This window comes from Bombina bombina, unplaced genomic scaffold (genome assembly GCF_027579735.1).
Source record: "Bombina bombina isolate aBomBom1 unplaced genomic scaffold, aBomBom1.pri scaffold_725, whole genome shotgun sequence".
NCBI classification, from domain to species: domain Eukaryota; kingdom Metazoa; phylum Chordata; class Amphibia; order Anura; family Bombinatoridae; genus Bombina; species Bombina bombina.
The window spans coordinates 16,578-29,681 of record NW_026511303.1 but is presented as its reverse complement, the minus strand read 5'-3'; the positions used below and the strand labels follow the sequence as shown (position 1 = coordinate 29,681).

Genomic DNA, 13,104 nt, shown 5'->3' with positions numbered 1-13,104 from the left:
ATCCGACGGGGACTTCTTAGTTCTCAGATGGTTTTCCTAACTAGTCTAATGGGGATGATGTAATCTCCTGTCGGTCTGTTGCGATCTTTCCCAGATTTTTTCTGAAGGTTCCGGTCTTCATTTGGCGGGTCCTACGGAGACCTAGTTCCTTCTGGGCGGATACCTACGGGTGCCCTTATTTCTTTTATTCGGTCCGGATAAAAGAAATTATCTTTCCTTTAATTATCTTTCCTACGGGAATTTCTGGGATGGATTGCTGAGTTACTTCCATGGAAGTTGTTCCCGGATTGTGGTCCGGAGTTTTTTCTGTGTGCCTTGTTATTTGGTTAGTGACGCACGTTGCGCCTGGCTGGTCCGGCGGAACTTGCTTGTTCACTTGTTTGTTTGTTTTTATAAACTACAATATTCTGCTCATTGTGGCCTTCGGTCAGGATGACGGGAGCACTTGGGCTACCCATATTGTGGCCTTTTCCCTGGTCTGCCTCTGCATTCTGCAGACTTTCCACACCGCATGTGGTTTTGGCATGTTGTTTTGCCTTGCTGCTTGTGTTGGGGGGGGGGGGTTCAAGAGGTTGTCTCTTGAAGGTTTTGCGCCCTTCCTTTGGGCTCTGGATGGTAGATCTGTCTTGGTTCTTCCTTTGTGTCTTGGACACATGCTCCCTGTCTCGTGTCTTCCTCTGGAGGACTCGTGTTTCTCTATGGGAGTGGTTGGTCACGTTGCTCCTCATTTGTTGAGGATAGTGCAGCCTTGTGGACTTGTCTTTTGGGGTTCTTGTCCTCCGTTTTCTGGGAGGATTCCCAGTGTTTCTGGTCGCAATTTTTCTAAAGCGTGGTTTGTTGCTACTCCCTCCTTTTTTGTGGTGGGGGTGGGATTCCGTTCCCTGAACAACTTAGTCTCCTGCGCGGGTGTGATCTTATTGGGCTTCCTGCTCCTCCCTCACCTTTTAGTTTGCTTGGGGTCCCGGATGAGGTATTCTTTGAACCCTCTGTGGCGATTGGATCCTTTGGGATCCCACTATCGTCGGGAGGATTGATTCAGGGATGATGTTTTGGCTGCTCTGCAGCCTGTTGTGGTCTAGTGCCTGTCTGCGCAGTCTTGGTGCGCAAGGTTGACAGTTTTGTCTTCTTTCTGGTGGATGCTGCGTCTCCTCTTCTCGCACCACTGGCTAGGTCATCTCTCTTGAATATTTTCTGGCTGCAGAATTTTTCTTTTGTTTACAGGGCGCTCTCAGTCTCTTGTGGCCTGGGGCGTTGGACTTAGTCTTCAGCTGGTTAGCTGGGGTAGGGGATTTTCCTCTTTTCGACCTTGTCTTCTGTGGTTGACGATTGCCACCGCTGTTTAGCAGTCTATGCGTCTGCTCGGTCTTGAGATTCTTCTGTTTCTCTTCCGGTACTTCACTTGCTTTTCCTGTGATTCTCCTTTTATTCGGGCATATGTCTAGGCTTTTTGAGCCTATCGAGTGGATCTTGGTGGTCTTCTGTGAGATCTGGTTTTGTTTCTTCTGTCCTGACTTGTTCTTTCCCTCTGGGAATTGTTAGTTGGGGCCTCCTAGTTGGTCTAAGGGGGTGTGGCTGGGTTTTGACCTGAGAGATGGTGTCTTTGAGGTCTGTGATCTCGGTTGCGTCTGCTCGTGGTATCTACCCAGGCCTTTGGACTGCCGGTGGCTTTGTGTCTATTGGGCCGTTTTTTTTATAAAAATAATTTTGTTCCCTGTTTTCGGACAAAACGGGACTTTTTTCTCTGGGGGATATGTTTTAGGTTGGTGCCTTCGTTGGACCGCCTCTTACCCTCCCGTCTTGGCATTCAGTGTCCTCTTTGGCTTGGGTATAGTTTTCCCACAAGTAATGAATGCGGCTGTGGACTCTTTCCCATTAGGAAGAAAAACATAAATTATGCTTACCTAATAATTTCATTTTCTTCCATGGGAAAGAGTCCACAACCCCCTGCCCATCTTTGAGGCGTTGTTGTTTTTCACCTTCTAGCACCCGTTGACCTTGATATTTCTTCCACTGTTCCTTGTTCCTCTGCAGAATGACTGGGGGATAGGGGAAGTGGGAGGAGTATTTAAGCCTTTGGCTGGGGTGTCTTTGCCTCCTCCTGGTGGCCAGGTTCTTATTTCCCACAAGTAATGAATGCAGCTGTGGACTCTTTCCCACGGAAGAAAATTAAATTATCAGGTAAGCATAATTTATGTTTTTTGTTGTTGTCTTCAATAACAAGTTAGCGCTTCATTTATCATTGTGACGGCAGACAAGCTTCCCAGCTAGGGAACCTGTCCTCTTGTCATTACAGCTCTGCCCATATTTACTATTGCACCAAATAGATGTCTGTGCAGTGCCACCCGTGAGATCAGGGGCTGTCAATCACCCCGGTCGCATTAGTCTGGGGTGATTTTAAAACACCAGAGCAGGCATCGGTTGTCTTAAAGGGGCATAAAGCCCAGAATTTTTCTGTCATGATTCAGATAGAGCATACATTTTTAAACAACTTTCTGATTTACTTCTTTGATCTAATTTCCGTTGTTCTCTTATTATCCTTCGTCGAAAAGATTACCTAGGTAGGCTCAGAAGCAGCAATGCACTACTATAAATACCTTTTGGCATTGGCTCACCACATGTGTTCAGCTAGCTCCCAGTAGTGCACCGATGTTCCTTCCACAACGTATAACAAAAGAATGAAGCAAATTTGCTAATAAATGTAAATTGGAGAATTGTTTACAGTTGTTTGCTCTCTCTGAATCATGAAGGAAAGTTTTGGGAATAAATGAAGCCCTTAGTAACTACCTGATTCTTGTTATTTAAAGTGACAGCTCCATGTTAATAGTCACTTCCCCATAAACTATAGGAATTGTACCACTATCTGGAATACTCTTCTTTTTGTTTTTATGCTTGTGAGGCGCCTGCAGCTGTCCACCAATGAAGCAGTGGGAGTTGTGTTTATCAGCCAGTGAGTAATTAGTCTTTTAGGATCAGTTGTACACGGATATGCACTTCCTGTTAGCTTCAAAATTAAAATAAACAACGTTAACATAACCATGTTTAACCCCTTTGTGCCAAAACTATAGTGTTAACATCAGAATAATATAAATAATATTAGTAAAAATGAAATCACGCCATCATCTGTGCAATCGCGTGATTTCAAGGCCGGGATTGGATCATGGGGGATTTCCTCCCCTACTAGCCATGCCCCCAGGCCGATTCTTAACTACGCCAAAGGGGGAAGCTGCAGAACGGCGTTTAAGGTAGGAGGTTCCATGCCGTCCTAACGGCGTAAAAGCCTGGTGCGGTTAGGACAGCATGGAACGTCCTAACGGAGTGAAGGGGTTAAACAATGCTCTTTCATATGCCCAATAGAAATATATAGGGTTTACTGCATCATTAAAGCAGTTTCCCTCCTAAATGAAGAAAGTGAAAACTTCCATGTCCTATATTTGTCATCTTTAGTCTGTACCTTTGGAGTACGATCGGATTATAGAGCTGGGCTGCAAGTTTAGATATGCTTCTTGTTTGTAACTGTTTATCAGCTTCTGTATCATATTAACTGGATAAGCTTTGTTCCCATGCAAGTGATGGCATATCAGCTTCAGCTTTATCACTTAAAGGGACAGACTACTTGATTTTTTTGTATTGTTTAAAAAGATTGATAATGCCTTTACCACTCATTCCTCAGATTTGCTTAATCGACATTGTTGTATTGATATAATTTATAAGCTCTAAGTTTGCCTGTTTCTAAACCTCAGCAGGTTGCCTCTTATCTCAGTGCGTTTTATTAGCTTCTTCCATCTTGCACAACAGCCAGACATTGCTAGTTCATGTGTGCCTTATAGATAACATTGTGCTCACTTTCATGGAGAATGATAATGGTTACACAAGAACCAGCAATAATTGGCTAAAATGCAAGATTGTAAAAAGAACTGAGATAAGGGGCAGTCTGTAGAGGCTTAGATACAAGGTTATCACAGAGGTAAAACGTGTATTAATATAACCGTATTGGTTATGCAAAACTGGGGAATGGGTAATAAAGGGATTATCTATCTTTTTAAACAACAAAAATTCTATTGTAGACTGTCCTTTTACTTAGTCAATAATCCAAGCAACTCAAGAAAGACAATGAGTTGGTTTCCAATACAAGACCAGTAAATTGGTAAATAGCTTAAGCTTGGTATGTTAGATATAGACACGTTTTTATGTGAAAAGTTTGCCTGTTGAATTTACTGTAACTTTTTTTATAGAGATCATTTCTCCCCTAGCTTGAATAACCATGAGCCCTTTTTTAATCTAAATATCCACTTATTCTTTAGCCACAACCTTGGTATTAAATTCTACAACTTTACTGCAATTGTAGTGAAAAATACTTTCCTTTGTTAAAAATAAAATCTCCTTTTCTTTAGTCTTAAATTAACAAAAAATAAAAAATAGCAGATTATTTTGAATTAATAACACCATACCCTGTTTCTTTAGAGGCCAGTAGATAATAATAGTTAGGCTCTATTTGATATATGTGTTCCAGGTTTGGAAAATTGGTCCACAACTACACATCAAGATTTCGGCTTATTCCACTAGAACAGTAGCTATTAGACGTGTGCATTTGGAGGTTTCGGATACCTCCGAATGCAGAAGAAGAACTATTGGATGTGTGCATTTGGAGGTTTCAGGTGGCCCTTCATCCTAGTAAGCTATTTTATAAACCAAAGTACAACAACATTTTAAATTAGGGGGAGATAAAAGGTGAGTTTAAAATCCTCCACTACGCACAAAATATAGAAAAATAACTCATTGTGTAGTTCATTAACAAATCTAGACAGGCCCGAAGGCTTGTTTTCCCACAGAAAACCTCTGAATTACATTGTTTACAATGCAGCAAAGGATTCTGGGTAAGATATGCAAATTAAGATTCAAACCTTCTCCCAGCTGATGACTAGCAACAACTACGAAACAGTCTGTCCTGGGATGGTTATGAATCACTGCACTAACCCTAGCTAAGTTTATAAGCTGTGTGAACAGCGATACTTTGGCGTAAAGGGAATCTGCTGAAAAGCAGACTGAAGTAAAAAGGTGTGTCATTGTGTACTTAATTTGCATATCTTACCCAGAATCCTTTGCTGTATTGGAAACAATGTAATTCAGAGGTTTTCTGTGGGAAAACAAGCCTTCGGGCCTGTCTAGATTTGTTAATGAACTACACAATGAGTTATTTTTCTATAAACCAAAGTTATACATGTGAAACAGCAACAGACTAAAATCTGGATTTACACAGAGTTTATTGTGTTTCTGTTTCACAAGTATAAATCCGTCTCCGAAAATAGCTGACCAGGACAAAGGGCCACCTTCTTTTGCATTCAGAGGTATCCGAAACCTTTAAATGCACACGTCTAAAAGAATAAATCTTGATGTGTAGTTGTGGACCATCAAAATTAGTTCATTCATGGACTATCAAAATTAGGGAGTAGTTGTGTAAAGCAGCCGCATTGTCCTCACTGTACACCTGTATTCTGAGCCAGAATTTAAAATTGCACAATAGCCCCTCCCCCCGCTCTCACGCAACCAATTGAGCGAGAGCAGAACTTTTCAATCATCCTATACAAAGTAGTCTGTGATGTTAATATTGTTAGTCTGCACCACAAGGGCTCCCATGCTGCATCTACGTCTTTATTAATGGGTCCCTTTGCTCTTCCTTATATTTGGTTCATGTGTCACCTTTCCTGTTACCATTGTCACTATATCGCCTCTCAACTAAAACTGAGCTGTACATCTCATTGGATCATTGTGGGCCCCCCCTCTTCTGACATTTTCATTGATGACATTAGATTTGAGGTTTGGGTTAAATAAGATGAAATTTAATGGGTGGGACATTTGCACATATTCCAAACATATTTATTTAATTCAAACATATTCAAAACATTTGTATTAGAAAATAATATAATGGTAGAATCCAGTTATTAAACGCACACAAAAACCGTAACAAACAGGTGTATCAAAAATGTTTCTTCTAGGCTTTTGCAAGATTTTAAGAGGCCTTTATGTAAACAAGTGATTAAACCTCCAAGCGTTTCAAAGTTAAAGGAACATTAAACCCAATTTTTTTCTTTGATGATTCAGATAGAGAATACAATTTTAAATAACATTCCAATTTACTTCTATTATCTAATTCGCTTCATTCTTTATATATCCTTTGTTGAAGAAATAGCAATGCACATGGGTGAGCCAATCATACGAGGCATCTATGTGCAGCCACCAATCAGCAGCTACTAAGCCTATCTAGATATGTTATTAAGCAAAGGAGATTAAAAGAATGAAGCAAATTAGACAATAGAAGTAAGTTAGAAAGTTGTTTAAAATTGCATGCTCTTTCTAAACCATGAAAGAAAAAACTTAGGTTTCATGTCCCTTTAAAATGTAGATGATCATATTTCATGTGTACCAGTTTCTTAGTTTAAAAGTGTTATGTGTATTATTATTTTTACATTATTTACACGCACACACAAAAAAATCTTAACATATTCACTGAGCATGCGAGATTTAACTCTTAAAGGGATAGAAAAGTAAAAATTTAAGTTGCATGATTCAGATAGAGCATGTAATTTTAAAACACTTTACAATTCACTTCTATTTTCAAATGTGCTTTGTTCTCTTGGTATCCCTTGTTGGAAAAAGAATGCGCACATATCCTACACTAGTGGGAGGTAGCTGCTAATTGGTGCCTGCACATATTTGTATCTTGTGATTGGCTAAATAGATGTGTTCAGCTAGCTGCCAGTAGTGCAATGCTGTTCCTTCAGCAAAGGATAACAAGAGAATGAAGCAAATTTGAGAATAGATGTAAATTTGAAAGTTGTTTAAAATTGTATGTTCTTTCCAAATCATGAAAGGATATTTTGAGGTTTCCTGTCCCTTTAAAACAGGAACAAATCCTTTGGAAGTCTGCAGTAAAAGTGCTTTCTTACCAGTGTTGATTTAGGGGGTGTAGGTTTCGGTTTTAAGGCACAAACTCATTTGAAACAATAAATCAGTGTTTAAATTATTAGTTTGAAAATTCCCTAAAGTTTTGTGAGCTGCACTTTGCAAGAGAATTCTCATTGGCTGTTAGATTGTGCTGTACAAGGAATAGCAAGGCGTGGGCTGCACTATAAAGCTGGCACGGCTTGGTTGGGAATTAGGGCTGTGCAATTAATCACATGATGCAATTAATCGCGATATGAGGCTGTCATTTTTTTATCAAACAAACAAAATGTCTGAAATGGCTTCCTTAAAGGGACACTAAACCCAAATGTTTTCTTTCATGATTCAGATAGAGCATGCAATTTTAAGAAACTTTCTAATTTACTCCTACTATCAGTTTTTCTTCCTTATCTTGCTATCTTTATTTGAAAAAGCAGGAATGTAAGCTTAGGAGCCGGCCTATTTTTGGTTCAGCACCTGGGTTGTGCTTGCTGATTGGTGGCTAAATGTAGCCATCCAATCAGCAAGTTCTATCCCGGGTGCTGAACAAAAAATGGTCCGGCTCCATAGCTTACATTCCTGCTTTTTCAAATAAAGATAGCAAGAGAACAAAGAAAAAAACTGATAATAGGAGTAAATTAGAAAGTTTAAAAATGTATGTTCTACCTAAATCATGATAGAATTTTTTTGGGTTTCATGTCGCTTTAAGGCTTAACCTGTTCAGGACTTATAGGAGAGTCAGAAGGCTTAGGAACGAGAGGAGTCTGATGTTACTTTCCATCAATTCTACCAATCAAAATACCCTAGAATCATAAACACCTACTATGTGCTGTCACTGAAACAACGTATACGGCTATGTAAAGCTTATTTTAAACAAAGCAGATCGGGCCAGAAGAGTAAAAAATTACACGCTCTCATTCATTAGAACATGTTATTTTAAGACTAATGACCCTGCACTACTATGTGTTTAACCCCATCAAAGGAGTTAACACAGTAGTAGTACCGCTCGGGACCTGAGAGGAAACCAATTGACTCAACTATGTAACTAGTGCTGCTGATTGGATCAGAGGCAGTTTCCGCTTGGTACCAGTAGTGCTCTACTGTCTGTTTAAACCCTTTGGGGGGTTAAACACTCAGTAGTGCAGGGTCTCTAGTCTTAAAACTACATGCACCAGTCCTAAAAGAGTTTGATTAATAAATATTTTATTACACGTAAAACGTCTCACACTTCTCATTTCCTATGGAGGTTACTTTGCATTTTTAGAGTCAACAATTTCATGTTCTACAATAACTACCTATGAAATGCGAAATTTGTCAGTACGTTTATAAAGGCGGGTTCGGTTTTATTTAGTATTTGCACAAAACCGCACCATGTCAGTGACTCCTCTGGGTAATGTCGACAGGAAGTCTCTGTGTAACAAATGTGGCATAAAATCAGACCATTCATTATTTTCATTGGGCATCAATATGGAATGCTATTATTGGCCAGGGTTAAAATAAACATGTCTGCCCTATTTTAAGTCTTTCCCATATCCTTTTTCTTCTCTATTTGATACGTCTTTTTATTCAGCTCCTTCGCTCTTTCCTTTCTTAGGTACTACTACTGCTTCTTTTAATCTCACAAATTCAGGCGATATGTACATGAATATGCAGAGTCTGAATGGGGATTCTTTCCAAGGGGCCCAAGTTGGAGCCAATGTGCAATCACAGGTAGGAGAGACAACCCCCAGCCTTTCCAAAACTATGCACACCACCCCAACCACCACTAATTGGCACCAACCAGCAGTTCCTGATATATCTCAGGCCTTGACATATTCCTTGTGACTGCCTGCGGCTCTGACTTGTGTGCTCGGGGAGGGGGTTACGGGTGCATCACCATCAGCAAAATTCTGCACGGAATTAATGCAAGATCGGTTTTCTTTACCGGTAGATTAGATGGAGCAGATCTCCAGCAGTGCTTAGTAATGTCCTGATACAATGGATTTCATTGACACCAAAGCGCTCTAGATGTACCCGCCCATATAACTCATGTCTTATATAATAAAAAGGAACTCCCTTTCATTACAAGAAAGTGAAGCCTAATGTTGCGGTTTTAATTTTTTAAAAGCCTGCAGGTAAATTGGTCTTTAAACATTAAAATCCATTCTGGTAAGTAGCAAATTTAGCAGTTGTTTGTTTCATACCGTTTTGCATTTAAGCCCTGCAGAAATCCTGATGAGGTTACACTTACATCATTTTAGTTTGCTTTGTTTGTTTAACTGTTACATAAATGATTAGTACAAAATGAAGTCTATAAAATTGTAATGATGTTTTTGTTTAGGAAAATGCACTAGATGAGGGTGGGGGGGGGCAGTTAAAGGGACAGTCTAGTCAGAATTAAAGGACCAGTCAACATATTAGATTTGCATAATCAACAAATGCAAGATAACAAGACAATGCAATAGCACTTAGTCTGAACTTCAAATGAGTAGTAGATTTTTTTATAACAAATTTAAAAGTTATGTCTTTTTCCACTCCCCTTGCACCATGTGATAGCAATCAGCCAATCACAAATGCATATACGTATAGTCTGTGAATTCTTGCACATGCTCAGTAGGATCTGGTGACTCAAAAAGTGTAAATATAAAAGACTGTGCACATTTTTTTTAATGGAAGTAAATTGGAAAGTTGCTTACAATTACATGCTGTATCTGAATCATGAAAATTTAATAAAACCTGAGTGTCCCTTTAAACTTTCATGATTCAGATAGGGCATGCAGTTTTAAACAACTTTCCAATTTGTTCTCTTGGTATTCTTTGTTGAAAACTAAACCTCGGTAGGCTCATATGCTAATTTCTAAGCCCTTGAAGGCCGCCTCTTATCTCAGTGCATTTTGACAGTTTTTCACAGTTAGACAGTGCTAGTTCATGTGTGCCATATAGATAACATTGTGCTCACACCCGTGGATTTATTTTTGAGTCAGCACTGATTGGCTAAAATGCAAGTCTGTCGAAAGAACTGAAATAAGGGGGCAGTTTGCAGAGGCTTAGATACAAGGTAATCACAGAGGCAAAAAGTATATTAATATTACCGTGTTCGTTATGCAAAACTGGGGAATGGGTAATAAATGTATTACCTTTTTTTTTTTAAACAAAAATTCTAGAGTAGACTGTCCCTTTCATATCTTTCTTGTAACAGGGGCAGTTCCGGTTTGATTGTGTTGAGGTTATGGCTGTGTCTTATATAATTCTTCTTTTTGTGTAAACACTGCGCTTGCACCATGCGCCTTAGAGAGGCCAAAAAGCCAATTATGAAACCAGCAAAATGCTGCAAATCAAAACTGCTATGGGCAATTTGCAACAGTTTGAAAACTGAGGTTACAGATTTTGCTTTTTGGCTTCTCTAGGGAGAGCGTGGCACAAAGCACAATTTTTCCACAAAAAAAAAATATACTTTTTTCTTTATTTTTTAATGTCCTTTTAAGTTAACACAAGAATTACAAATTGGACACTTTCCCAAAAGCTAATTAAGGGGAATTAGTGCCTAATACAACGGCATTATTTGCAATACATTCATAGACCACGAAAATGAGCTTCTTTAAAATATTTCTTTACACAACTAAGTTTCAAATAATTAAATAGGAGCTTTAAAAGGGAGGTTATAAAGCAACACATTAGGGTATATCATTTTTACTTTAATGACCCAAGCTTACTATGTAACCCATCTCCGGGGGGAAACAAAACACACTTTAGAGCTATCAGCTGGCTGAGCTTCATGGGAAATGTAGTTCCAAATCCTCTAGAGGACCAAGTTTAAGGATATCTGCTTTAGAGTCATAACCATTATAGCTCCTGAGCAGTACACAGACAGTTAATTTGTGGCTATATGAGTATGGTGGTCCTGATTGGCTCACTGGTTATGTGTTTATTCCCCGTTTCCACAAATAAACACCTAGTAAGCTTTGGTCTATAATGTGATCTAAGTTAAAGGAACACTGAACCCAAATGTTTTCTTTCGTGATTTAGACAGAGCATGCAATTTTAAGCAACTTTCTAATTTACTCCTATTATTAAATTGTCTTCATTCTCTTGGTATCCTTATTTGAAAAGCAAGAATGTAAGTTTAGATGCCGGCCCATTTTTGGTGAACAACCTGAGTTGTTCTTGCTGATTGGTGGATAAATTCACCCACCAATAAACAAGTGCTGTCCAGTGAGCTGAACCAAAAAAATTGTCTGGCTCCTTAGCTTAGATGCCTTCTTTTTCAAATAAAGATAGCAAGAGAACGTAGAAAAATTGATAATAGGAATAAATTAGAAAGTTGCTTAAAATTGCATGCTCTATCTGAATCCCGAAAGAAACTTTTTGGGTTCAATGTCCCTTTAAGGCATGTCATTTTGCATTAGTATGTCCCTTTAAGGATGCGCTTTACAAGGCGAATAAGTTAGGACAAAGATTGAAATGTCGTCTCTTGACATGGTTGTGGTTGCTCCAGAAAATAAGCTTAGATGATCACACACGGTGTTTCTTCTGTCCTCAGGTGGATACCCTTCGTCATGTTATCAATCAGACGGGAGGATACAATGATGGCTTAGGAGGGAACTCACTGTACAGCCCACATCACTTAAATGTAAGTTGTGTCTCAATGTCCTCATTCAACATAGTTCTGTGCTTTACGTCATTTATGAATTAAAGGTGCATGGAAGTAAAATTTAAACTTTATTGAATTAGTTGTAGCATACAGTTTAAGCAAAATCTAATTTACTTTTGTTAATAAATGGAGGCCTTTCTCTTGGTCTCCTTTGCTGAAACTTAATTTCCATGATAGCATACTGAGGGTGGACGTATACTGAGGTAGACTTAGGAGGGTGGACGTGTACTGAGGTAGACTTAGGAGGGTGGACGTGTACTGAGGTAGACCTAGGAGGGTGGACGTGTACTGAGGTAGACCTAGGAGGGTGGACGTGTACTGAGGTAGACCTAGGAGGGTGGACGTGTACTGAGGTAGACCTAGGAGGGAGGACGTTTACTGAGGTAGACCTATGAAGATGGACGTGTATTAAGGTAGACCTAGGAGGGTGGACGTGTACTTAGGTAGACCTAGGAGGGTGGACGTGTACTGAGGTAGACCTAGGAGGGTGGACGTGTACTGAGATAGACCTAGCAGGGTGGACGTGTACTGAGATAGACCTAGCAGGGTGGACGTGTACTGAGGTAGACCTAGGAGGGTGGACGTGTACTGAGGTAGACCTAGGAGGGTGGACGTGTACTGAGGTAGACTTAGAAAGGTGGACGTGTACTGAGGTAGACCTAGGAGGGTGGACGTGTACTGAGGTAGACCTAGGAGGGTGGACGTGTACTGAGGTAGACCTAGGAGGGTGGACGTGTACTGAGGTAGACCTAGGAGGGTGGACGTGTACTGAGGTAGACCTAGGAGGGTGGACGTGTACTGAGGTAGACCTAGGAGGGTGGACGTGTACTGAGGTAGACCTAGGAGGGTGGACGTGTACTGAGATAGACCTAGGAGGGTGGACGTGTACTGAGCACTATGGGGATCTTTTATCAAACAACGGCTGGACAAGGTTCGCACCTTGCCCAACCAATTGCGCAAGAGAAAGAGCAGAGCTTTTCAATCATCTAAGTTGGACCTGACCAGGATGATTTAACTCTGCAAATCTGCATAGCTTGGGCTCTAAAGCTTCATAAATGGAGACTTATATAGCAGTTGCACAGTCCTGAGCATATCTAGCTATGGAGCTCATTTTCAACACAGAATGCCCTGAAATTGTAATTTGAAAAACATCACATTGTTAATCTTTAAAAGGGCCATTAAATACAGTATAATTGCATAATCTACACATGTATAATCAAAAGACAATGCAAAAGCATTTAGACTTAATTTCAAATGAGTACTAGATTTGTTACTCAAAAATCTTAAACTTAGTTCCATTTTCCTTCCCCCTGCATTATGTGACGGCCATCAGCCAATCACAAAATACATATACGCTTATTCTGTGAATTCCTGCACATGCTCAGTAGCAGCTCGTGCTTCAGAAACTATGCATATAAGAAGAGTGAGCGCATTCTGATTATAAAAGCCAATTGGAAATTGTTTAAAATTGCATATTCTGTCTGAATCACGAAAGTTTAATTTTGATTTAACTGTTGCTTTAAGTTGTGTTTTGT

At 39.8% G+C, this 13,104-nt stretch overlaps 1 protein-coding gene across 1 annotated transcript in view; it reads left to right on the top strand.

Moving 5' to 3' along the window:
- LOC128643694 (pre-B-cell leukemia transcription factor 3-like) overlaps positions 1–11,549 on the top strand; it is a 62,572-nt gene extending 51,023 nt beyond the window's left edge. Inside the window, exon 5 of the mRNA XM_053696525.1 lies at positions 11,459–11,549. Coding sequence (XP_053552500.1) covers positions 11,459–11,505 — 47 coding nt within the window. The 3' untranslated portion in view covers positions 11,506–11,549. The remainder of the gene's footprint in view (positions 1–11,458) is intronic.
- Positions 11,550–13,104: the final 1,555 nt, after the last annotated feature.